Source organism: Solanum lycopersicum, chromosome 12 (assembly GCF_036512215.1).
Source record: "Solanum lycopersicum chromosome 12, SLM_r2.1".
Lineage (NCBI taxonomy): Eukaryota > Viridiplantae > Streptophyta > Magnoliopsida > Solanales > Solanaceae > Solanum > Solanum lycopersicum.
Window position 1 is genome coordinate 68218395 of NC_090811.1, and position 27997 is coordinate 68246391.

Genomic DNA, 27997 nt, shown 5'->3' on the forward strand with positions numbered 1-27997 from the left:
ATCTCCAATTTATTTGGTAAAATGGAAGGCAAGTACATCATAATTATAGTAGGGGCCATATGGTTGTTGAGTTAGCTTGAAACTTTAGAACCTTTAGCACACCAAATGAGAAAGGAAGAAAAAATGGATAAAATTCGCGAATAACCACTTTTTAGCCTATGTAATTGAAAAATAATCATCGTAGAGTTTCAAATTTCATAGTTGATAGTCTAGGACCAACGGAATTTGAAACTTCGTGATAGTGACTATTTTTCGATTACAGAGCTGAAAGTGGAGTATGAGTTCTTTATTCTTTATATGACACTCAAGAAAATCAAACAACATTTCATCACCAAATACATATCTTATTTGCTCAGAAGTATATTTATCATAATATTATTTGTATACATGCATACAAAGCCATATAATAATATATTCCAAAACAACAACAACAGGAAAAAATAAACTTTAACAGGGATTGATAGTTAATGACAACTTCATATACTCAAAGGGTGAGGTGTTCCACCTTTCTTGTGTTACTAGCTACTCCTTGATTTGATTTTCTCTCGTCTTGCTCGTCGTAGATGTTCCCTTTGTAGCTAGAGCTAGCCTCTTCGTTATCCGAGCAGCCTGGTCTTTCTGTAAGGAACTGTTCCCAAAAGACATCGTTCACACGAACAGGAGCAGCTGCAGGCACTTGCTTGTTGGTAGTTGCATCATGTGAAGGTGGCAAAGATTTGTCATCAGTAGGAGGGATTTTGTCATTGGCATCAGACTGTGATTCGAAACATTTACCTATCTCTTGACCTATTTGAGGCATCCTCGCTGAGTATTGATTTTTATCGACTTGTGAAAGACATGAAGCCAAAGAAAGATTCAGTTGGCAGGAAATGTGACCGTCAACTTCCTCGTTGGATGTCAGGCTTTGTGGCAAGGAATGCAGTCTTGAGCTTTCAGCATTGCTTGAAGCATGAGGTAGAGATGAATCCATCTTCAACATAAAAGACGTCCCTGTATCTGATAGTTCTATTGCTTCAGGGGTATAAATAGCTCCTACCGTCCGAAGTTGCACTTCTCTGGACCATCCTTCAGATATTCTCCTATGTGCAGGGCTTCCGCCATCTTCATTCGAACTTTGGGTGCTGCATGAAAGCACATTGATATCTGAAACAGCAGGTGACAATTCAAGCCTGAGCTTATTTGAGAAGTCTTGATGGGAAAGGTTCCCAAACTCAACTCTAGAACTGCTATGGTTGTCCACCGACATACTTTCTTGGACTGGTTGAGTGCTATCGATTTGAGGCAATCGTCTCTTCTTACTAAATGCAGAAATATCCATGGACTCGAGTTTCTGAGCAAGACGCTCAACAAAGTCAGGATTTTGAATTGCCTTCTCAACAAATATCAGTAAACTCTCTTGTCTTTGCTCTATACTGCCAACCCGCCCAGTCAGTTCTTCTAGCTGGAGTTTTGCAGCAGATTGTTGCTGTCTGAACCTTGAGACATTAGCCTCGAGTCCAGACTTCTCACGTGTAAGTTTATCAATCTCTTCCTCAAATGCAGCTCTTTCTGGATCAACTGTGGAACCTGGAGGGTGACTATGACTGTGAATGGGTTTTCTACGATGGATGTTCTTAAGTAGATGCTTCTGGTCCTTCAAGAATTCCTCATTGGCAAATTCCCATCTTTCTGGATCAATCTTCCGGAAGCCCTGTCAATTAGATATATTTATGATGTCAATAATCCTAGATTAAATTATGGCAGCACTGAAATCCTCCAATGAGCAGGCGCAATCGGTCCTAATAGTAGCGAAACGGATTAAGAAAGGTTCATATAGACAACCCCAAATAACTTGGGATTGAGGTATAGCTAATGTTGTTGTCAACAATTGATAGTATATCTCTATTTTATGAACACGGATCACCAATTTAGGCAAATAATTTACTTTAACAACAATTTATCTTTGTGTTTCGTTTATTGCAATATAAACACCATTTGTAAGGGGTACAAACCATACTGGTTTTGGATAATCATCTCGGAATAAATCCGACAACCGGAAACTTCAATAAAAATACCCTTTAGCCATCAGGGAAGTGAAGCTCAAAATTCACAGATTGCATGGAACAACAAACAAAAAAAAAGCAGCAACGACTACACTTAAGACACAGGGTTACGTATAGCATTATATAAATCTGACAAAAATTGGAGATTAACTTGAGCAAATTAGTGGGGTTCCATCAGATATTATGCAAATTCTGACTATACTTAAAACAGAAGTGAACATCTGCTCAAATGCCCTGACTAAAATTGTTTTGTACGTTCCGATATTTCCTTAAACAATCACATGTATTTCAATGTTCATCCGCTACTCAGGAAGGTGTGTTTGGTTTATTTTTTTTCCGCAGCATTAATCATCAGTGAATGTCTGGTAGGAAGCCACATATCAAATCACCAGCCAATGACTGGTATGACGTGACATGCAGAGATTTAGTCCTTGTGATGTGTAGAGAATGATGCCAACATCTTCTGGTACAAACTATAGGTGCAACCAGGACACAGCTTTTGCATGACCAAAGTGGCTTCCAAAAGAATGTTGTTTTTGTGGAAGAAGCACACACTGGTTTTAGTTGACATGTCGAGAAAAATGTCGAATCACTGGAAGGACATCTGTTACAAAGAAACACTAATGTGGTGCCACCGGTACATTCAGCTGGAGAAACAATTTTAGAAACCGCCAAGTTACTCTAAAATATATTTATGTCAACAATGTCAAAGGTTAAGGGACCCTTCTAATACCTTTTCTTTGTGCATAAGTGAATTTGTTAGTCGCAAGCGAGTTCGAGGCATTCCATACATACCAAGTGTAAAGCATGCAAAGAAAGTCCATACACCTAGAAAAAAACCAACGTGAAAAGATAACCCCCTCCCCCTCTCCATTTACCTTACCCAAAAAAGCACAACTTATTAAAAAAACAGATATTATCAGTTACGTCAATTTAAGTGCTTTAAGATGACCAAATCTAATCAAGTGAAGTGCTCCATCACATATACATACCACTAGGTCCAGCTGCCATCCTTATCTGAATACTCCCAACTCCACACTTATCATAACCCACCAAAAAACAAAAGAAGAAAAAAAAAGAAGCTAGAACTTCCGCCTCCATTTTGTTGTCTTGAAGCACAAATTCATCATAACAGTCCTCTCATGAAACAGCCCATCTCTCACACTCTAACGGAAACAAAAAGGATCCTGATAATTAGATATCTATCTAATAGATTCACAAAAAACTTTGCACCTCGACATTGCCCCACTTCGATTAACTATTCATCAGCAATAACTTCATCAGAAACAACAACTATGTCTCAATCCAAACTAGTTGAGCTATATGAACCCTCAAAATCCATTCTACTTCATCTATACTCAAAAAGTTCAAGGGAACTCAATCAGCAAGTCCACTTATCACATAGAAAACTGAAGTAAGAATTCCATGCTTGCTAGATGCTAGAATTCACCTAAATTTCATCCGTGATTAAAAAAACCACTATAATAACCATAGAAATACGGAAATACAACACCTCAACTCTGAACTTTAACCACATATTGTAGCTCAAAATCACAACATAAAAACCAATTCAATCAAAGTTTTTTCAGCTGAATCCAATTCAACAGAAAGATGACAAACTCAACAATTCAATTCAATTCAATAGACAAAAATTTAATTCAAAGATTCAATTTTTCAGCTGAACCCATTTCAGATACAGTAAAATAAATTCAATGATCCAATTCTTCAGCTAAACCCTTCAATTCAAAGATTCAGCTGAACCCATTGAAACAGAAAGAAAATCAATTCTTAAGCTGAACCCATATCGAAAGATCGATAATCAATTCAAAGATTCAATTCTTAAGCAGAACCCATTTCGAAATACAGGAAAATCAATTCAATGTTCCAAATTTTCAGCTGAACCCAATTCGAGAGAAGTCAAAGTGGAAGAGAAAATACATACGTAAGTATTGAGCTGTCGAATGAAACTGGAGAAATTGTTGTGTTTGAAATAAGTAGGAAGAAGAATTCGAGCGAATTCTGGAGGATTCCAAACGACGAAGCTGTGACCAGTCGGAGTCCATGATACGATGTCATCAGTTTGCGAATCATCCACCATCTCATATGTCTTCGACAAGAACGGCGCCGGACCTCCACCGCCGCCGGCCGCCACCGCCGCTGAAATCACATCCATTTTATTGAACTGAGAGAAATACGCCGGCGACGGACGACGAATGAACTTTTAAAGGCAAAAGGCTTTAGCCGTCCGAACTTGACTTCAAAGTTTTGCACTCCCTTTTGAGTCTTCACTTACCCGGGTTCCGGGTCGGAACCATTCATTCGGATTTTGGATCAGTATGATATATTCGATATTCGAGTTTTGAATTAGTAAAGTTTGATTTGGGTATCGATTTATTAAGATTCGTTCGAGTTTGGAGTTAGTATAGTTCATTCGTTCAAATTTTAGGTTAGTACAATTCGTTTGAGCATCTGTTTATGATTCATTTAGAATTTGAATCAGTACGATTTATTTGGATTCACATCAAAATAATTTATCATGTTTTGAATTTCAGGTCAAAACTACTTGTTTAAATTTCGAATCGATATTATTTGTCCAAATTTTAAAATTCGATTAAAATTTAAATATATAATTACTATATACATATAATCCACAACACGTAAAACATTTTATTCCTAATATGACTCTTAAATATTAATATGATAAAAATATTACAATCCACAAAATTTTCATAAACACCAAACTAAAGTACTTAAAACGATCTCTTGCTATTGCTGAGGATCAATATAAAAAACAAAATATTATATATCAAAATCAATTTTTCAGTTATATATATATTTTTTCATGATTGATATATCGTTCAAACAAAATATTCAAAAAATCATATATATGGAGCTCATTCACATAGTCCGTCTCAAACCACGATAAAGGAAGAAGATTGCAGCATTTTGTCAACGAATGTTAGGACATGCTTGCTTATGCACACGTCATAGCGTGACTAGATGAGGCCATGATAGTGAGGTTTGCGGAAGGTAGTGTGCACACATACCCTACCCCTACGATGTGAATACAAAGAAGTTGCTTTTGATAGACCCTCGACTCACAAAATCAGTAAGAAAAGGAAATACGATAGTGAAGAAGTCACGTAGAAAGAAGAAGACAACTGCAAGCAATGCTTAAACAATGGCTGAAACATCACAATTTGATTCATCTATTTTCCTCATTTTACAGAGATGAAATTAGAACTATACTTCACCTGAAGTAAAGCTTCCAGACTTCTCGAACATTCGAGGAACCATCAGTAACCTCGGAAACGAGAGAAGCTGCTAGAACACCTGATGAAGAAAACAAGAAACTCATGAGTATTCTCTTAAAACATCAACTGGAAATAACAAAAAGGGTTAAAAGCAACGATGACTGAAATATGAACAATGATCAGAAGGATAGTGCATGTAACAGCGATATGAAGCTATTAAATTGATCTCACTAACCGGACTGGACACTAACAGCATGTAGCAACTGGAAATCCTCGTGCTAATCCAAGAGCGCTAGTCGCTCATGTGATTCTAGAAAGAAAAGGATGCAGCGGAGTATCGAGCTCTTTCTATAGGAAACTAGGCGTTTGATGGATCATATGATAAAATATGTCTAACTCATTAACCCTAAAAAGCAGTCATCGGAGTGAGACAAGACATGAGAAGCATTGTTAGTCAAGGCACTCGGGGACAGGAGGAGTAGAAACAAGCCTCTACTCCCGCTGCACCTCATGGCATGACCGATAAAGCATAATGATCCTCAAACAACAACAATATACCCAGTGTAATCCCCACAAATGGGGTCCAGGGAGGATAGGATGCCCGCAGACTTTATGGCCTTTGGGCGTAAGGAGACTGTTTCCGATAGAACCTGGGCTCAAAAGAGAAGAGCACGATGATCACCAAAAAAGAAAAAAGAGACTGATAACCAGTTCATAATTCTACAGCTTTAGAGGACAACTATCCAGTTCACAATGGAAAATGCAGTAGGAAGTACATTAATGCCACTTCTCTAGGAATAAGAGTAAAAGTAGACAGAGTAGTGCACCGTCTTTCTCCACAATCGAAATAAATCGCCTTGATCCACCACCGACACCAAAATAATGCTTCTTTGCAGCTAGATATAAAATTCCATGAGGACTACATAAGCACTGCACAGAAAAGGAAAAAGGAAGGAACAAAAGCAATAGCTCAGACGCGAGGAGATTCACCAATAGAACTAAAATTAAAATTTCAACCAAAACAAACCTTTTTAATAAGTTTGTACAGACTCGGTAGAGTAGAAATTGAGTAAACTGTCTCTGCCATGAGAATTATATCATAACCAGCAGCCTGATCAACTGTTTGGTCGTTTTTTGTGCCATCATCATCAGCAAGTACATGAGGAAGAATCAGATGAGCTTCATTCCAATCACTTGCAAAGAAGCGAACTTCCGGGCTGCTATTGTCGTCTGTGGCCGACAAGTTCTGTTGAATATTGGCATTGACATTTGGAATTGTTAGGCATTGCAGCACCTCAGCATTGAAGTCCTGAAAGTGTACAGCACGAGCACCCTAGTACAACGAAAGAAAAAATCTTGATCAAGAGGACGATGATGAGACAATTAATCAAAAATCAGTTAAGGCATTTATGTACCTTTAGGCATGCAAAGATCCCAGGAAGACCATGACCACAACCAAGCTGAAAACAAATGAAAGAGAGTAAACAAGATTATAACGGAAGATAATTACAAGAATAAAGTATTGAGTCAAGGTTAGTTGGAAATCCCTCAAGTATTCAACAAAAACTTAAAGTGATCATAGTCGATACAAACTTGCACAACTATAAAAGAGAATCACCTATCAATAGCTCTTTCTTTGGAAAAAGCATGTGATTTATTTAGCGGATGCAAAAGTTGTCAACAGAAAAAGAACTTTAGTATGCTTAACGAGCATAAAAAATCGGACATAATGAAAAAAGTCGAAGCTAAGGGTGGATTTAATAAGTTAGGATTAGCAGTCTCTAGGCATAGCATACAAGATCAAAGATTTCACCTCCACATTAGGAGCCCACCTCTAAAACTCTTTTTCCAGTCAATGATAATTTGCCGCTTTGCATCTCAGAGCTTAGAGTCTTCACTAAATCTAATGAACCTTCCCACAATTTCAGCCCCCCTGCGAAATGAGAATAACATAAATGAGAATATCAGTCATCTAGGTGCACTTCACATTCTAATTAGTGATCAGTAAGTGCTACAACATCTGTAAAAAGAATGAGAATACTCCTATATAAAGGACATTCAACTTAATAAAGTTCACATAATTCATGTTGAGGTATATGAGCATGAAGGAGACAAAATGGAGAACTAAATTGTTACATACCTTCATATTTTCCGGGGATTAAATCTGAATTAGACAACCCAAATACCTCCTTTGTACTGACCCTTCCCTAGAAAAGAATTAACCACCAGTTAAGGCAACTAAACATAACTTAAACTAAATCATTCCTTTCTTCCGTGAAAAATGGTTTCCGGGGAAACTGTTTTACCTTAGGAAATCATAGGCACAAAATCATAAGTGTTTGTTTGGTTACAAAAGCAAGTAACATTTGGTACTTGTAAAAGACATTGTGCAGAGTATAAGTACAGTGTTATTATGATGATATCTATTAGCAGGTTCACAAGTATATCTAAAAAAGTTGATCTAAACAAGCTAATTGAAGTAAAAGCTAGAATCTTTTTACAGAAAAATGACTCAACTTATTAAAAAAATTGTTTTTTGAGAAAAATATTTTCACAATTGAAAGTAACCAAACACTGAAAAATGGTATCATAGAACTAATCTTACCTTAAGCAAAGTAAGGCCATCCAAATCTATAGGCTCCACATTGAACTCCACATTTGATGAAACCTACTCCAACAACAATAACAATAACTATGCCTCAGTCCCAAACAAGTTGGGGTCAGCTATATGAATCTCAACTTCTTCATGTAAACTCATTTCACATCACGATCATACTAAATAAAATAAACGTAAAAAATAAGCACTCCCCTCGTTTCAAATAGAATGTCACTTTCTTTTTTTGACCACTACTTGATTCCAACTTTCAGGTGACATGCTTAAACCGCAAGACTAAAGGACAGAATGGTACATTCAACTTTCACGTTGCATGTTTAACACCACAAGATTACATGACACGAGGATACATCATCCTACATAAATTTAGTTAAAGACCACTTGATTAAAGGACAATACAGTACATCCTACATATATTTAGTTAAAGACTACAAAATTCGAAAATCGTATATATCTTCTAAAGTTAAGTGGCAAGTCAAAATCAGACAAGGGAGTAACAATACGAGTTTTCAATATATTAAAAAGAAAAATTAATTCACATTTCACTTCTCGAGATTCAAACTATGTGAACTTTTTCACCAATATTTTTAAATGTATTCTCCTTCATCATATCAACATGAGAATAATTGCAACTTATATTACTTTCTCATAGCAATTTAATCCAACTTAACTTTAAATATTAGTTAAAGATAAACAAAAAGTTTCACAAAAATACCTGTGATGGAAGTACTTCAACAGAAGGAGGAGGTGGTGGAAGAGGCTTTTCTGGGCCATCAACAAATCCGGACCCGAATCCGAATCCAAACCCAGATTGGGATTTTTCATCAAATAGACGAAATGGGTCGGGTCGTCCAGTAGCTGATGTGTTCGCCTCCATAGCTAAAAAGCTTCAAGCTCGAGTTTTCAGTGTTGAAGACGGCAACTGATGGTGAAGCAATAGCTATTTTTCTAAACGGGCCAAGATATATATATACGGGCCTTACTTATTGGGCTTTTGTTTTGTCGACGGGCTTATTATTTGAACTTTTATATGGTCGAAGTTAGATATTAGGGAAAATTGTATATAATAGCAAACTAATAACGTAAATTAAATGGAATAGCTAGGGTTTGATTTAATTGTGTTCCATAGCAAACATTAGCTAAAATTTATCAGCGTCTCTCTCCCAAAAATCTCGCTCGCCACTCTCTATTTTCGCTCGCCTCTCTCGCTTTATACACAAAAGTGTATAATTCTGTTTTGTTTTGTATAAAGCGAGAGAAAATTGTATATACACATGCAAAAATGTATATCTTCGTGTTATACAATTAATTGTACAATTTACAAACATTTTACTTCAAATATTGCAGAGAAAAAGGCCAACGAATTATACAATTGCAGTGAAATACAATTTTCTCTAGCTTTATACAACAAAATTGTATATATTGTGTTTCTGTTTTTGTATAAAGCGAGAAAAACATATATCTTCTTACTATACACTTATAATTATGCAATATACATACATTTTAATTCGATTCAATTGTATGCAAAACAAATTATACAATTGCAGCGAAATAGGCCAGCGAATTATACAATTTAGGCCAGCGAATTATACAATTTAGGTCAGCGAATTATACAATTGTATATGTATAGCAAATTATACTGTTTTATGTTTGCTATGGAGCGCGATTATGCAAAGTTTGCTATAGCATACAAATATGAATTTTTTGTTTGTTATATGTGAAAGTTGCCCTAGATATTATATAGGAAAAATTACACGGTTATGTAAATATATATTAGTTAATATAGATACAGTTTGCATTAATTACAATTCAAAATTTACGTCTAGCTATAATTACATTCTCTCTCTTGTCACTCTCCTCTTTTCCTCTCTCTCTCTCCATTCTCTAAAATCTCGATTGTCACTCTCATCTTTTTCATTCATCTCTCAATTGACTCTCCTCTCCCTGCCAAATCTCTCTCTCGATTCTCTTCTGTCAATCTATCTCTTTCTTTATACAAGCAGTAATGTATAAATTGTGTTTGTGTTTGTATAAAGCGAGAGAAATTGTATATACAAAATACAAAATACATATGTCCATCCTATGCACATATAATTATATAAATATTAATATTTCTCTGCCCAGTTTTCTTTTGTCTCTCTCTCACTTATTACAAATACAAATTATGCAAATGCAATGTATAATTTGTGCTTGTATAATGCTAGAGAGAGATTGAATGTACAAATATAAGTGTTTTGACTCGACTCGTGTATACGAATTCAAACTTTATGCAGATATACTAATACATGCATTGATACATATACATGGTAATTAGATATATGCAATTATCTCACCAATATACATGTACAAGTTACCTATGATCTCCACTCTCTGTCCTCTCTCACTCGCCTCTCTCTTTTCCCTCTCCAAATCTCGATCGCCTCTTTCCTCCCTATCACATTTAGCTATGAATCGTAACGAACAAACTATATTTATGAAGTATAATTAAGCTATTTTTGAGTGGCTATATGTAAAAATTTCCATATTATTTAATTATATACTAAAATATATATTTTTAATTTCTTTTTTTTTTATAAATAATCAACAAAGGAACCAAAAAGGTCCAATTGAACAAATATGAAGTTGCTAAAACTTTAAACTCATAATATTACGATTCAAATCGTGACAACTTGACTATCATATGCTCTAATTAAGAGACAAATTGTTCACAATTTGGATGTAATTCCCATTAATTAAAGACAATATAAGAAAAAAACAACAAAGCAAAGGGCATGAGTCATTATTGATACAATTGATTGACATAACAACACATTAAGATGATGCAACTCTAATCTTGTTTGAAGTTGAAGAAACTAAGTCAATAGCACATCCCAATGGCCATGCTGCTCCAACTAGATAATTTTTGTATTGCACATCATGTATCACTGTTATTTCTTTGTGTGGATTTAGTCCTGCCCAAAAAAAGAGGGGTGGGGTGGGGGGGGGGGTAAGTATATGTATCGAAAGGATCGAGAGAACACAATTTAACTTACTAAAGTCTTAATAGTACGCTTAGTCAGATATCACAATAACAGAGAAACCAAAAGCACTATATTGACCTTTAGTTGAATAACCTAGATGTCTTTCTAGGGAAACGTCTGGTCAGTGTATATAAGTTTGAATTCGAAAATATATACTTACCGAATCCATCAACAAGCAAAGTGTACTCATATATCAAATCCATACACAAGTATGGGATATTTCTATCTTGAGTTTTTGGGAATACAGATTTTATGTCTGCTACATTTGTTTGGCAAGCAACTTTAGCTGCATTTAAGTATTGAATTGGCTTTGCTAGGGCAGATGGAAATTTGGTGTCAACAATGCCAACCTACAATGCAAAATTCAACACCCAAAAAGTGATGATACATACTATATACAAAATTAATATAAATATTATAACAATTGACAACTACTATTCGACATTTCTGATACATGATTAGATGTTAAGCTCGTGTCGTAAAGTGTTATGGTCAAGCCCTATGATGAGTGTGACCCTTGTTTTTAGTTGTCATTATTGAGTTTGAAATTCTATACAGACTGTATACAAAATTAATATAAATATTATAACAATTGACAATTACTATTTGACACTGTCGATGATAAGTTGAAATTAAAAAAGTTAATAAGATGATAACAAACCCTTATAATATTGTCTGAAATAGCTCGTTATAGTCACTATAACGACCCCTCCCCCAACTCTAAATGATAAATATGACCTCCACCAAATTTGATGAATTATTATAAAAAAAAAAAATTCTTCTTTCATTCCTAACATGCACTACTTAAAAAGTATTTGAAATCAGCTATGAACTTTGTTGCTAGTTCATCGCGCTTATAGCTAACAAAAAATCTAACGTTAATCTGTTATCACTAAATAGAATTAAGCTGTTTCGCTACGAAATTTATCCGTCGCTAAATTCTTTTTTATTTTTTTTTAGTATAGTAACATTTTTTCTAAATTGTTGCATATATACATAAAAAAATAATTATTACCTGAGCACCAATATCATAAAAAAATGATGAAGCATGAATATTTTTTTGTCCATCACCACCACCACCATTCCACACTCCATTGAAGGTGCAATTCTTGTTTTTGCATTGAGCTTTAATTCTAAGTGCTTGTCTAGTTAAGTTCCTACATTTCTTCAAGCTACTACCTTTTTTTGGTGCTTTTACTTTGTAATCCACTCCTCCATATGAATAATAACCTTAAAAAAAAAACGATTTCTAAAATAAGCAGTTACGTGTTCAGATAAAAAAAAATTGATGAAATTGATAATAAATCATTTTACAATTGAAAAAATACAATCAGGATCGGTCAACTTATAACTTTTGATTGATTTGAGTTTTAACTAATACATAAGTTTAAAATTATTTATAAGTTTGATCAAACACCCTACATATAGAGATACTTAAGTCTTTGTTAACGTACATATATATTTAAGTCATATACACTAACATTATGATTTAGCGTATTATTATATAATATAATTATTTCTTGTATTATTATAAATATTTTGAACAAAATATAATTTGTGGTGAAGATTAGTAATTAATTAGAATTTAATATGAGACTAGAGGTATATATATATATATACCATCATATCCTTCCAAAGCACAAGGATTACTTTCATTTCTTGAAGCCTTGAAAATCTCAGCTCGACCTGCTAATTGTCCATAGTTCAAATAACTGCATATATACATTAAAAATAAACATAATTAATATATTATAATTATTAAATACAATAAAATCTTAATTATTTAATTATTTTAAGTTACACTTTTCCCTTTAATTTATAGATGAATTTTACATGACACGAATCTGGATTAATCGAGACTTAAATAGCCTAGATTGAGCCAAATTTTTTTATTTATTGGTTCTCGACCTTAATTATTTTTGCTTACAGTGTACTATATCAAAAATGATCTTAAACGGCAATAACTTGATTGCCACTAAATACATTTTTAAAAGACAATTAACACTCTTTATAAAATGTAATTAATGTCAATAGCAACATGGATCCAATTACATGAATTAATTAATGTCGATAAAAATTAATTTTTTTATGTAGTGTTACTTGGTTTTGAATAGGTTATTTTTACATATTAAACCAAAATAGCCATCACTGTGATTTTTTTTTACCAAACTAAGTTATTATATAAAACAATTTATCAAAATGATATATTTTTTCAAAGTTTTACAAAATTAGTATAAACGTATTTCACAGTAACGTTTTAGGGTATATTTCATTATTTAAGAACTAACAGCGTTAGGTTGATATACGTTACTGTGAATGACGTTTTACTCCTAAAATGTTTTTTTCAGTAACGTTTTATGAGTAAAACGTTACTCACAGTAATATTTTAGGAGTAAAACGTTACTATGAGTAACGTACATCAATCTAACGCCGTCATCTTTTAAAAAATATAATATATCCTAAAATGTTACTGTGAAATATGTTTATACTAGTTTTGTAAAATTTTAAAAAAACATATTATTTTGATGAAATGTTTTATATAACGGCTTAGTTTGGTCAATACTTCCATCACTGTGACTCTGTCCTCGCAAAGCGAATATTTCACGTATATAAACTGTTTGAGTTAAAGTTAATCAGTTCTCATGTCAAACACGTAATATTATTACGATGATTCCACGTACCTTTACAAAAATGAGTATCAGATATCGAGCGAAATAGAAAAGGAGGAAAAAAACAAACCTATGTACATAGAGGTTATAATCTTTTGACATAAGATGTTTTTGTTGAACATAAGGTTCTCCATCCTCATTTTTAGGAGCATTTGCAAATTGTTCATTTGATATAGCATATGCCATTTGGACTGAACCACCACCAAGATCAATTGTTGCTGTTGTACTTTTATAATCTTTGCCCAAATTTCCCAATAAATAATTTATTGCAGCCTATTAATAAATAATAAAATACCAAACAAACCAAAATTAGATAGAAAATAAAAAGGATTTTAATCAATTGACATCCTTTACTTACCCTACACTATGAATATTTTATGTTTAATTTTTTAAAGATCAATATTTTTTAGTAAAGAAAAAAAAAATGAGAGTTACATGTAATTATTATATTATATTTATTTAAAATATTCTTATGGCTTTTGGGTATACTAAGAGACACATTAAAAAGTCAAAAATCTTTACACAAATAATCTATCAGATTTACTATTTATTTTTAGTAAACAATATATATATATATATATATATATATATATATATATGTATATATATATATATATATATATATTGTAGATTTTTAATAGATGACTAATATAACAATAATTATTTTTAGTTTAAACAACTTACCCACATATAAGAGCCTTCTTGAGTTCCATCAAGAATAGTCACCCATTGATCTTTGCTATGGAAAGTGCTTTGATTCTTCACTAAATTTCTCACCTTTTAAAAAATTGAAAAATAACAACAAAAATGAATAAATTAATAAAGCAGTACTCCCTCCGTCCGGTATTGTTTGTCATGATTTTTATTTTTAGAGTCAAACTATAAAAACTTTGACTAATATTTTAAGATGCAATTTTTCATCATATTAATATGAAAAAAATTATAATTTATAATACTTTTCATATAGTTTTAGAATATCTAATTTTTTTGGTTTAAAATATCGAATTAATGTGATATAATTTACCTTTAAAAATTATAACATGACAAATATTTCTGGACGGAGGGAGTAAAAGGAAGATTAATTATCTTTTTTATTAAAATAATAAAAGTATTTTATTTTCTTCAAGTTAATAATATACTGCTTGTAGAATTTTTTCAGCTGCATCCCCTTTTAACATCCTAAGACCTGCTGTTGCCTGTAATCATTTAAATAATTCACACAAAGAAAAACAATAATTAAAAGGTTAATCAAAAGTCTCATTTATTATAAACTAAATCAAAATGATAAAGTAATTCTATATTATAATATAGTACTTTTTGTCTCTTTTTTACACCTCCATTATAATCTGACTAAATTTAAATTTTTTATAGAAAATCTCACATAAAAAAGAAGTCGAATCTACTTATATACTTCTATTACATGATAATACAATTGTATATTATGTTAATAGGATTTAACTAATATGCGATTGTATATTATGTTATAGGAATTTTAACTTATATTGCGATCATACGACAGCGTGAAATGATCTATCTTTCTTCATATATATTGGTTTCACTTGTTATGAACGATTATATATAAGTAGTTATTTTCGTAAGACTTTCGATTATTATCTCCTTTTATGATATTATTTAATATATGACCTTTTTCGCGTTCTAAATAATCTGATAGTGTAAAATATATATATATCTATACTAACCCCAAGTTCTAAAGGTGTTTGAGATTGCAATTCTTGAGGAACAACTCCTTTAGCTCCATCTAAAAGTGGCTCTAGTGAATTGGCTGCAGTCTTTGGATCTTCTGCATATGAACTTAACCCTGGTTCGGTCTACAAAATCAAGATAAAATTAATTAAATTAATTATTATATAAAATTTCAAAAGGGGCGTGGGGTGGATGGGTGGGTGGGTGTTCAAAGCTACTATTACGATTTAATTGAATCGATAATTAGATATCTATCTCTGAGTGATCAAGTCCAAGGACATATCTAGGTAGGGTTTAGGAGTTTCATTCGAACCCCGACCCATAAGACTAAAAACCACACTATATATTATACAAGTTAAAATTAGTATTTTTATGTATATATTATAAATATTAAATTTTATTTGACTCAATCTTCGTATATTTACTTTTCATATTTTAAACCATTCAAGTAATAATCACGATTCTTCCATAAACTAATTGAGTCCACCAGTTATCACTAATTCTCGATTTAACTTATATACACAAACTATATAGAAACTTTTCATGAAATATTACATGATCTTGCCTAAAAGATAAATATAAGTGGACCTAACTTCATGATGAATAGTAAGTAAACCACCATAAACAACAAGTTATAAATTACACTGATAGTATAAAAATTATTTATTCGTATGAATTATGATATACAAAATTTAAATTTTAAACTCATTCAAAACTAACTATAAAATTTAATTTTTAAACTCATTCAAAACTAACGACCGCGTATTTTATGCATTAAATGTAGTATAGTAAAAATAAAATAAAATTACATACATACCGCCATAAAATACTCAATATTGTTGCCAATAGGAAGAAGTCCTAATTTTTGATCAAATCGAAAAACATGAACTCTACTTCCAGTACTTCCAGCATCAAATATTACTGCATAATGTTCTGATTCATGACTTAATAAATGTCTTCTTAATGGAATTTGACCATTCACATTTTTGGATAATAAACTTAGGGGCAAAACAAAAAATATTGTCAAAATTGACAATATAAAATGACTATTTTTGGTCAACATTTTGCCCCTCTATTTGAAGAGATTTAATTTTCTGCATGAAGAAAAAAATAATTAAACAAGTTATATAAATATATATTAAAAAAATTCTATGTATTTTTAATGGTGCGATAATATTAATAGAATCAGATTACTTAAAAGGTAATTTTAGGTTATTGTCTTTAATAAGAATTGATTGATGTGAACATGATACACATATATGTATATTAGACTATCAGAAAATCGTTAATTTTGAACGTTTAATCAAAGAAAAAGATTTGGAAAATGTTTCGATGAACCAATTTTTCTGACGAAAATTGGTGAAATATAGCAAGTGCTTTGTAAAACAAGCTTAAGTATGTATAAACTGACTCAAACATCGTAATAGTAATAAAAAGAATATCGTAAAAAAAGAAAAAAGGAGAGGAGAGAGATGCCTTTATATGCTTTTGGGGGGTGAAGGTGATGAAGCAATATGGTTCATGTTGTGCTCTCTTATATAGCCTCATTTCATATATATTGTAAATTATAAATTATAAATTATAAATATAATAAAAATCCAAAGAAAACTTACTCATGTAACATGTGATACTAGTAACTCTCTTCCTTCCGTATTAGATGGACACTTTTTATTTTACATTATAATTAAAAAATCATGGGAAAATATCCAAGTATCCCCTCAACTTATGCCCGAAATCTCAGAGACACACTTATACTATACTAAGGTTCTTTTACCCTCTGAACTTATTTTATAAGTAATTTTCTACCTCTTTTTTGCCTACGTGGCACTAGTTTGAAAAAAAAGATCAGTCATCATTGGGCCCACAAGATAGTGCCATGTAGGTCGAAAAGGAGTAAAAAATTATTAATAAAATAAGTTCAGGGGGGTAATAGGACCTTAGTCTAGTATAAGTGTGTCTCTGGATTTCGAGCATAGGTTGAGGGGTACTTGGGCATTATCCCAAAAATCATTAATAAATTGATGAATATTTTACTATTGTGCCTTATGTTCATATTAATTAATTTGTTGATTTTTTTTTTGTAAAAATTATACAAATCACATAGTGTAAAATATAAATTACCTTCTATCCCTACTCTTTTATAAATTACAAAAAATCCCATATTTTTAGTAAGTTTCAGATACATATTATGATGTATGATACATTATATTTGGTTTAGGTTTAACAGTGTAATGCGTAAGGTGAGGATTAAAAATTGAAATTTTTACTAAACCCCTAAAAGTCGCTATCGTTACTAATCCCCTAAATTACGCCTTAATTTATTTGTTTCAAACAGTTTTAGTCAATATAAAATACTAAGAGAATTAGAATTGTTTATCTTTGTTTCTCCCAAAAAAGTTTCAGAAACGAGGTTTATAATTTTCTTTGAAGGCGATTTTGTGAAGATTCGTTATGAATATTCCAATCTTGTTAAGGCATTCAGGAATATGAGAGAGTGAGGTTAGATACGAGCGATACAAAAGTGATTGGATAGTGATTGGGGAAAATATTTTATATATGAATCTTATTTCAGCCATTGCAATTGAATTGAATATTGATAATTGAAAAAAAAATGTTATCATACGATATATTATAGAAGGTAATTCATCTCCGATGATAATTAGGAATGATATGGGAGTGAAGTTGTACGTAGAAATAAACCTGTTGCATTAGCCAAGCCGGACAAAAGTGATTGGACAATTCTGAAAAGTGTTTTGAAAGAGGTTGTCTTGCCACCAAGATACAAAAAAAGGTCTGGTAGATCAAGGAAAAAAGGAAAGAAAAATGCAGATGAAAAGCTAATCGCAAACACAAATTGTTGTGGACAATTGGACAAGAAGGTTACAATAGAAGAACATGTACTTTTTTTTTAAAAAAAATTCTTGATGATTATGTTTTCGGAGTATCATGGATATTTCATGTTTAATAATTCTCAAAGTGTAGCATTTGTTAACACTGTTACACAGAGATTTTGGTACAATAAATTGAATTGAAACGTTTATCAATATGTTCTATAATTTTTATTTGTTAAAAGTTGTCAAAAGTTAATTTTATATTTATGTATCTGATACTTTAATTTTTATAACGTTTACATCCAAAATTTAATTTGTGTTAATTGCTGAGATTTTTACCCAAAGGTATAAGAAACAAAACGCAAAATATTTACTAATTGTATTAAGTTTAGCAATATAGTATCACATGTTTAGATACTTAATAAATTTTCATATTAGAAGACCAAATTATTGTGTGTAATATATATAAAATTCTTTCTTGATAAATCATATTACTTAATATATCAATTGTTGTGATTTGTACAAAATATATTTAATTTTTTAAAAAATAACTAGCATGTATCTAGTGTAAAATATAATATCACGATTTGTGATACAAACAAATTTGTTATTTGGTAATCATTTTTGTATCATGTACATAATAATTATTTACAAAATTCTAATGATATGTATAAAAAATATCAGATACATTAATGTGATATTTTTAGTGATAAAATTTCATTAATGTAACTATTATCATAGATATCTCATACAATAACGTCATTATTATCATACTTTTTGGATATATAATTTTCTGAATTCCTAACTGAACTAAACAGAAAATCAAAATCGAAAATAAACAATTTTAACTCTTCCAAATTTAATACTATATTATTGTAAGGGTAATAAACACTCCAATACACTATTGATCTCCAAAATACAAATAAGCATCAACATATGTCTGTGAACAGGAACACAGAAAACTAACTAGCCTACATTAACAAGTTCATTTTCATCTGCTGATTTTAAGTCATTCTTCAATCTTGGAGGATCATCATTGTCGCTAACATATCCAAAATTGGCCTTGTTGAGATCATACTTCCATAACAACAACATATCTTTTGCGAAGATAGTCATGTCAAAACTATTATCTCACATGTTGATTTCGTCATTCAAAAATTCCGCAAATGCAGCTAACATTTCACAATCACTACAAAAACAAGAAGATTAATGATAAGAATGAATTAGATACAAAAATAATAGAGAAAAAATGATACAATACTGACAGGCTATCGCTTTTGAGATATCTTGAGCAAACTCCACATCAAACGAATATTGCGGACCCAAAAGTTCTTCGATTTTCTTGTCTTTATATGCGTTCAAAGTTGTCCAATCAGTTCTCTCTGTCTTTTCAAATAACCCACTACCATAAATAATTGGATACCCTTATCCCCTATTAACAAAGCTAAGTCTCTTGAGATATTCAATTGTAAATAGAGTCAAACTTAAAGGAATGTTTTGCATCTATTTAACTACATAATTCATATTCTGCAATTGAAAAAAATGATGTTGATACTTAATATAAATAATAAGCTTTAATATAATACATAAAAATGTAAAACTGTACTTGATACATAATTCTAACTACAGATTATAAATCAGTCAAATTTATACTTAATAGAAATAATAAGCTTTAATATGATACATAAAAATGTAAATTGTAATTGATACATAATTCTAACTATAAATTATAGATCAGTCAAATTGATACTTAATAGAAATAATAAGTTTTAATATGATACCAAAAAAAAAGTAAAATTGTACTTGATACATAATTGTAACTACAGATTATAAATCAGTCAAATTGATATTTAATAGAAACAATAAGCCAACTGATGAAACATTATGTTGTTCTGATACATACATGTAATCCTCTAATTTGAACTTTAAACTTTCATACACTTTTCACAACAAAAAAATGACCAAATATGCTTTATCTAGTAAGATGAATGATACATAAAATCAACATTTGTAAATTAATGATAAATATCAACAGTTATAACTTGTTTTTTTTTCATTTTAACTTCTTGATACATTAGTCGTAAGAATAATCAAAATATACCAAAATTTAGAGTTTTGTGTATCAAATGAAGAATAATATATATAAAAAAAATTATTTAGAAAAATGTTTCTACTATTACACAAAACTCATTACATGTGAATACAAAAATTACAAAAAAAAATATACTGATGGTGGTGCAGATCTGGAAATGGAGACGACATTCTTTCTACCTCTCTTCTTGGGTGTTTTTTTTTTAAATTTCTTGAAACTTTAGAAGATTATTGCAAGCTCTTAGACTCGTTTTCTGCACTTTAGATTCTTCACAAATAGAGATTTAATTAGTGTTTAATGTAACTATTTGGGTAATCGCAATACTAAATGACGGATGATCCATGAAGTATTAGAAAGAAAAAAAGAAAGAAAAAAATTTGAAGATGAAAATTTATCTATTTCGAACTTTGAAATTGGTTGAGGAGAATATGGGAGAGAGAGAACAAGTTTGAAATTCAAAATTAAGAAGATGGAACGGTTGAAAATATGGCGGAGAAAATTTAGGAGTGAAAATTGGGTTTGGTTATTGAAGGATAAGATTGTGAAGTAAATAGAGGAGTAAATTTAGGGGTGAAATGTATGGTTTGGAATTCTAAAAAATAATGTATCGGTAGTTTTTGATTTGGGGAGAAATAGGGATTTTTGTATTTTTTAAAAATAGTAGGGAAATATGGTGAATATATAAACTAAAGGTGTATATTCTAGTAATTATTCCTTTTTTTTTTAAATTTTCAAGTTTTGTTTAAACTTCCAAGACCATATTTATTATAGGGTAAAATGAGAAAAAATAATAGTTATATCTTAATTTAATTAGTAAGTGATCAAGTAATATGAAACAGATATTTTTAGTTAGTGATCAAGTAATATGATGAAGATTATTAGACGGAGGAGTAGTACTATATATTATTCAATAAAATATAATAAAATGATTTGATGTCCCAATCATGAAGATTATTATAGATTTTTATAATATGATTGATTTGTCATTTTTCGATTATAAACTTATAAGATCAAAGCTTTCATTTTCTATCTATTAAAGAAAAAACATACAGAATTATTGCATTGGTGACTACTGCCTTTCATATTAAATAATTGCTAATGATATGATTTATTGTGTTGTTTTCTATATTAGATTCACTCATCACAAGTTGAAAATTTATATACATATTGTTAAATAAACATTTTATTACCAATTGAAAGGTTATTTAAAACTCAAAGCAATATTAAGTTTACTTAGTTATATTTTAGGGATAATGCCCAAGTACCTCTTCAACCTATGCCCGAAATTTCATAGACACACTTATACTATACTAAGGTCCTATTACTTCCCTGAACTTATTTTATTAATAATTTTTTACCCCTTTTTAGCTTACGTGGCAATATCTTGTGGGCCCAACGATTGTTGACTTTTTTTTTTTGAACTAGTGCCACGTAGGCTAAAAAGGGGTAGAAAATAACATATTAAATAAGTTCAGGGAGGTAATAGGACCTTAGTATAGTATAAGTATGTCTCTGGGATTTCGAGCATAGGTTGAAGGGTACTTGGGTATTTTCCCTATATTTTAATAACACGTGATAAATGCATACCCTCTAATTTAATTTGTAATGCAATAATTGTCATTCATTCCACCTACCACTTCTACAAATTTAAATTATTAAATACATACCACTTTGACAAATTTAAATTATTAAAGGGAGAAGGGTCAAATATGCCCCTAAACTATTTGAAAAGGTTTAGATATACCCTCCGTTTAAAGATTGGTCCATTTATACCCTCGCCGTCCAACTTTTGGTCTACATATGCACTTTTGAGCGTTAGTTGGCCAACTCAGAATATCCAACTCATTTTATTTTTATTCAAAAATGTCAAATGGATTTTCCACGTCATTTTTATTATTATCACTTGACATTTATATTCAAGGGAAAAGGGTCAAATATGCCCCTAAACTATTCAAAAGGTCTAGATATACCCCCGTTTAAAGTTTGGTTAATTTATACCCTCGCGTCCAAACTTTTGGTCTACATATGCCCTTATGGATGTTAGTTGGTCAATTCGAGATATCCAACTCATTTTACTTTTCTTTAAATGTCAAATGGATTTTCCACATCATTTTTATATATTATTACTTGACATTTATATTAAAAGAGAAAGGGGCCTTTTATGCCCCTAACTATCCGACCTAATTTTAAAACACATATATGACCCGTCTTTTAAGTAATCTATACAACCTGACCCTTTTTTTTAAGTACCCTATATGGGTCGGATTAGGGCATAATTGAACCATTTAAATGGCGAACACTATCGTGCTCTGATTGAAACTGCCGAGGAATCAATGGCACGACAACTAAAGGAAAAGGAAGTCGAGGTTTGAAAAGCGTTTAGGCGCAACGTAGAGCTGGAGGCGCAAATCTGGCAGGTAAGGGCTAGAGCAGAGGAATTCACCGCAACAACGTTACAGACACAACTGCAAGCTGCAGCAGGCGATGATGATGTAAATAACAAAATAATTCACACATATATGAGTCGGATTAGGGGCATAATTGAACCATTTAAAAGACGGTCGTATATGTGTTTTAAAATTGGGTCGGATAGTTAGGGCATAAGTGACCCCTTTCTCTTTTAATATAAATGTCAAGTAATAATATATATAAATGATGTGAAATCCCATTTGGCATTTAAAAAAAAGTAAATTGAGTTGGATATTTTGAGTTGACCAACTAACACCCATAAGGGCATATGTAGACCAAAAGTTGGACGTGAGGGTATAAATGGACCAAACTTTAAACGGGGGTATATCTAGACCTTTCGAATAGTTTAGGGGCATATTTGACCCTTTTCCCTTGAATATAAATGTCAAGGGATGATACATAAAAATGACGTGGAATATCCATTTGGCATTTAAATAAAAGTAAAATGAGTTGGATATTCCGAGTTGGCCAACTAACGTCCAAAAGGGCATATATAGACCAAAAGTTGGATGGCGAGGGTATAAATGGACCAAACTTTAAACGGAGGGTATATCTAAACCTTTTCAAATAGTTTAGGGGCATATTTGACCCTTTTCCCCATTAATCTCAAAAGCTTTATTATGTATTTCCTTTTTAATATTTAAATAGTTTGAGACAAAAAAAAAGATATTAAATAATTAAGAGTGGGACCCATATGATCTTTCCCTCTTGATTATATATTTTTATTTCGAGCTCTAATATTAAAAATGTCTTAATAGAACGTTTTTCAAATTCTCTCTTTACTGGATTATAAGTGACGTGAATTCAGGCTAATCAGACTACACAATTTTAAGTATCGGAAAAGATATTAAATATAAACTCAAAGCCCTCAAGTTTCCCACTAATACAAGTACAAGATTTAAAAAAACACACACACACAAAACAAAGGCATGACATTATTGTTACATTAATTGACACAACAATAACATTTAAGATGATGAAACCCTAATCTTGTTTGAAGTTGAAGAAACTAAGTCAATAGCACATCCCAATGGCCATGCTGCTTTAATTTGGTAACTTTTGTATTGCACCTTATTCATCACAGTAATATCTTTGTATGGATTTAGTCCTGTCCAAACAAACATGAATAAAATGTAATTGTTCGAATCTTTTTTGAGCAAACTGAAAATCTTACGAGAAAATATTAGATCGTAATCTAAAATTTTGGTATAAGTTATTTCAAACGTTAGACGATGTACGAAAAATACTTACCAAATCCATCAACAAGCAAAGTGTATTGATATACCAAGTCCATGCATAAGTATGGGACATTTTTATCTTGAGTTTGTGGAAATACTGATTTTACATCTGTTGCTTTTGTTTTGCAAGCAACTTTAGCTGCATTTAAATATTGAATTGGCTTTGCTAGGACAGATGGAAATTTGGTATCAACAATGCCAACCTACATTGCAAGATTAAACACCAAAACTCAATTATCTTATAATTAAATTATAGACAAAAATTAATGATAATGTACATATGTATTAATGTTTGATAGGGTATATAAGAATAGTGTTCAGTGTTGTGTATTAGTAATACAAGTATTTGCAATGTTTGTCGTCCTAGTTGTACCGTTTTTATGCTGTGTTTGATTTGTTGTATTAAAAATACAGAAAATACAAAATTGTTTACTCCCTTCATCAGAGGTGGAGCCAGGATTTTTAATAATAGGGTTCAAAATCTGTAGAAATAGACACATGAAGTAGCTGAAGGGTGTTCGACATCTATTATGTGTACATGTAAAATTATTTAACCATGTATAAATAATATAATGTTCCGATGGAGGGGGTATGGTTGAACCCCCTTCCTACAAGATAGCTCCGTCCCTGTTCTCCATATATGATGGAAAAGATGTGGAAAAAGTTTTAAGGGATAATTATGTCTTTAATCATGCTAATTCACACATTAAATTTTTACCGTATATATACATAAAAAATAATTATTACCTGAGCACCAATATAATAAAAGAATGATGAAGCATGAATAGTCTTTTGTCCATCACCACCACCACCATTCCACACTCCATTGAAGGTGCAATTCTTGTTTTTGCATTGAGCTTTAATTCTAAGTGCTTGTCTAGTTAAGTTCCTACATTTCTTCAAGCTACTACCTTTTTTTGGTGCTTTTACTTTGTAATCCACTCCTCCATATGAATAGTAACCTATAAAATCATATTATATAATTAACATTTCATATTGGTTATAAGTCTGATCGAATCGAAATTAATTACAAACTTATGACTTTTGGTTTATAATATATACGTACCTTCGAATCCTTCCAAAGCACAAGGATTACTTTCATTTCTTGAAGCCTTGAAAATTTCAGCTCTACCAGCTAGTTGTCCATAGTTCAAATAACTACATATATATATATACATTAAAATATAATCAATATGTTATGATTATAAAATACATTAAAAGCTTAATTGAAACAATATTCATGTGGTGAATTAAATACCATCAAATTAAAGCAACATATATTGGTAGGGTCAGTATTTTTAATTTATTGGTACTGGATCACAATTCTAATTTTTACTTACTGAGTTACTAGAATCTGATACTGGATCACAATTCTAATTTGTACTTACTGATTTACTAGAATTTGAATAGATTATTTTTATATGTCACGCAAATATAAAATTTATGTCGAATTCAGAATTATTACTGTAACAAATATCGAATATCGAATGGAAAAAATATAAATAGGAGAAAACAAACCTATGTACATAGAGGTTATAATCTTTTGACATGAGATGCTTTTGTAGAACATAAGGTTCTCCTTCCACATTTTTAGGAGCATTTGCAAATTGTTCATTTGATATAGCACAGGCCATTTGGATTGAACCACCACCAATATCAATTGTTGCTGTTGTACTTTTATAATTTTTGCCCAAATTTCCCAATAAATAATTCACTGCAACCTATTAATAAAAAAATATACAAAAAAATCAAAAGTTCATGATTAAATAAAGGAAAAATGATCAAATATTTTATCGAGCTTTAATTTGAGAAAAGACTTAGCTATGTCGTCTGATTAAAGTTTGGTTTATCTATGTCATTTTTATTAGAGAATAGACTCATTCGTGATATTATTTGTTAATTTAAAACAAATTTCAATTTATAATTTAGTTAATAAAGTAATAAAAAGAGGACTAATTTTTTCTAATTTAAATAAAAATAATTTTTTAAAGTTAATAATATATTTACTGCTTGTAGAATTTTTTCAGCTGCATCCCCTTTTAACATCCTCAAACCTGCTGTTGCCTATATCATTTAAATAATTCACATCAGAAAATAAAATTAATAACTCATTTTAACATATGTTTAATAATTAATATTAATCATCAATTAATTAATTAATTAATTAATACTAACCCCAAGCTCTAAGGGGGTTTCATCTTGTAATTCTTTAGGAACAACTCCTTCAGCTTCATCTAAAAGTGGCTCTAGTGAATTGGCTGCAGCCTTTGGATCTGTTTCATATGAACTTAATCCTGGATTTGTCTACAAAATCAAGATAAAATTAATTAAAATCATATCATAAGATTTAATATTATAAGTAAAAGATATATTTGAAATTTCGACTTTATGAATTCTAGAAAAAGATAATATTATACTACTCCCTCTATTCATTTTTCTTTGTCCATTTTGCTATTTCGAGATGTTTAACAATATTTATCCAGTTTATTAAATCAATAAATAATTTATTGTTTTGAGTCTATTTTAATCTACTTTTGCTATTAAATACTGTTCATTTCTCAATATTTAGATGACTTATATTTAATAAGGGTAATTTGGTAAAATTACCTCTATCATTTAATGTTTCTTAATCCCTTTATCATTTAAAAAAATTAATGCGCTCTCTCTCCACTTTTAGTTGTCATGATTTCTATTGTTAGAATCAAACTATAATAACTTTGAATAACATTTTAAAAAGTATTTTTTCATCATATCAAAAAATTGCAATTTATAGTACTCTTCATATAGTTTTTGAATATCTAAATTTTTTTGTCTAAAGTATCGAATGTAATCTAATTCAACTTTAAAAATTAGTCAAATTGACTTTCAAAAAACGCAACACGACAAATAAAAATGGACGGAGGGAATACAACAAGCTATATATTGCATTTGTTCGGAAACCGTGATAGTCTTTTCGAGGAGATTATCTAGAATAAAAAATGTGCCTGAGTTAAAAAACAACGAGAAAACTGACTTCTATCTGCTCTAGTAAATTGTATAGATAGATATCAAAACTATTTACAGATACGATATATAACTTAAAGATCCATAATAGTATGTCTAGTCATATATTTTGATATTTCAAAGATAATATTCACAGTTTATCACAAATAAAAACTTGTAAAAAAAAAAAATATATATATATATACATACCTGCATGAAAAACTCAATATCACATTACCAATAGGAAGAAGTCCTAATTTTGATCAAATCGAAAAACATGAACTCTACTTCCAGTACTTCCAGCATCAAATATTACTGCATAATGTTCTGATTCATGACTTAATAAATGTCTTCTTAATGGAATTTGACCATTCACATTTTTGGATAATAAACTTAGGGGCAAAACCAAAAATATTGTCAAAATTGACAATATAAAATGACTATTTTGGTTCAACATTTTGCCCCTCTATTTGAAGAGATTTAATTTTCTGCATGAAAAAAAATAAAATAAACAAGTTATATAAATATATAAAAATCTATGTATTGATTGATAGTATAAAATCAATGGTAAGTACTTAATCTGCTATAACAAATTAAATTACATTGATAATGTTATGTTCTCTACTTTGCCAACATATTTAAATTAAAGATTTTCTGATGAACGTCTAGTTAAAATTTGACAGAAATTTCCAAGAAAAAAGTTATTGAAAACATTATTGGTGAGCTAAATTTCGATGAAATCCTAAATTTTAAAAATAAATTAGTGACTTCCTCGTACAACTAGCTAAATATGACTTAAAGAGGGAAGACACGAAGCAATTAATTTCTTTTTTATTTAAGTTTTGATGGACAATATTCATAAAATATATATAAAAAATTTTATAAAACTAATCGAGATGTACACGATATCGAGTGTGATCAGATAATCAAAAATCAGACAATGACAACGCGGCATACCAGAAAAAAAAGCAAAAAATAGGAACGAAGTAACTCCGAACATGAAAAGATAACCTAGAGAGAAATTAAGGGAGAGGGAGAGAGATACCCTTATATTGTGGGGTGAAGATGGTGAATCAAATGGT

General features: G+C 30.7%; 3 protein-coding genes, 1 long non-coding RNA gene and 1 pseudogene across 5 annotated transcripts; all 5 read right to left on the reverse strand.

Annotated features, from left to right (window-relative positions):
• Positions 1-323: 323 nt before the first annotated feature.
• Positions 324-4479, reverse strand: LOC101258637 (heat stress transcription factor A-5). Its single transcript, XM_019211568.2, has 2 exons — positions 3985-4479; positions 324-1690 (listed from the first exon to the last, which is right to left on the reverse strand). The coding sequence occupies exons 1-2, from the start codon at positions 4213-4215 to the stop codon at positions 485-487; spliced, it is 1437 nt and encodes a 478-aa protein (XP_019067113.1). The 5' UTR covers positions 4216-4479; the 3' UTR covers positions 324-484.
• A 348-nt stretch (positions 4480-4827) lies between these two features.
• Positions 4828-8864, reverse strand: LOC101258349 (uncharacterized). 2 transcript variants are annotated; one of them, XM_004252933.5, is made up of 9 exons: positions 8626-8864; positions 7902-7964; positions 7437-7503; positions 7129-7229; positions 6712-6756; positions 6324-6629; positions 6124-6226; positions 5297-5375; positions 4828-5096 (listed from the first exon to the last, which is right to left on the reverse strand). In XM_004252933.5, the coding sequence occupies exons 1-9, from the start codon at positions 8785-8787 to the stop codon at positions 5039-5041; spliced, it is 984 nt and encodes a 327-aa protein (XP_004252981.2). In that variant the 5' UTR covers positions 8788-8864; the 3' UTR covers positions 4828-5038. The 2 variants fall into 2 exon arrangements, with proteins under 2 accessions (XP_004252981.2, XP_019067114.1); XM_019211569.3 differs by lacking the exon at positions 4828-5096 and having other exon boundaries at positions 5187-5375.
• Positions 8865-10557: 1693 nt separating this feature from the next.
• On the reverse strand, positions 10558-16831 carry LOC101258050 (apyrase). Its single transcript, XM_004252932.5, has 10 exons — positions 16780-16831; positions 16121-16397; positions 15300-15428; positions 14739-14795; positions 14284-14376; positions 13670-13872; positions 12551-12642; positions 11946-12160; positions 11091-11280; positions 10558-10861 (listed from the first exon to the last, which is right to left on the reverse strand). Exons 2-10 carry the CDS (start codon positions 16364-16366, stop codon positions 10722-10724), a joined length of 1365 nt encoding a protein of 454 aa, XP_004252980.1. The 5' UTR covers positions 16367-16397; positions 16780-16831; the 3' UTR covers positions 10558-10721.
• Positions 16832-18954: 2123 nt separating this feature from the next.
• LOC138340664 (uncharacterized) lies at positions 18955-20761 on the reverse strand. The gene is made up of 2 exons (XR_011213383.1): positions 19400-20761; positions 18955-19323 (listed from the first exon to the last, which is right to left on the reverse strand). It is a non-coding gene; the product is annotated as an uncharacterized lncRNA (long non-coding RNA).
• A 2805-nt stretch (positions 20762-23566) lies between these two features.
• Positions 23567-27976, reverse strand: LOC101257752 (apyrase-like; annotated as a pseudogene).
• Between the last annotated feature and the right edge of the window lie 21 nt (positions 27977-27997).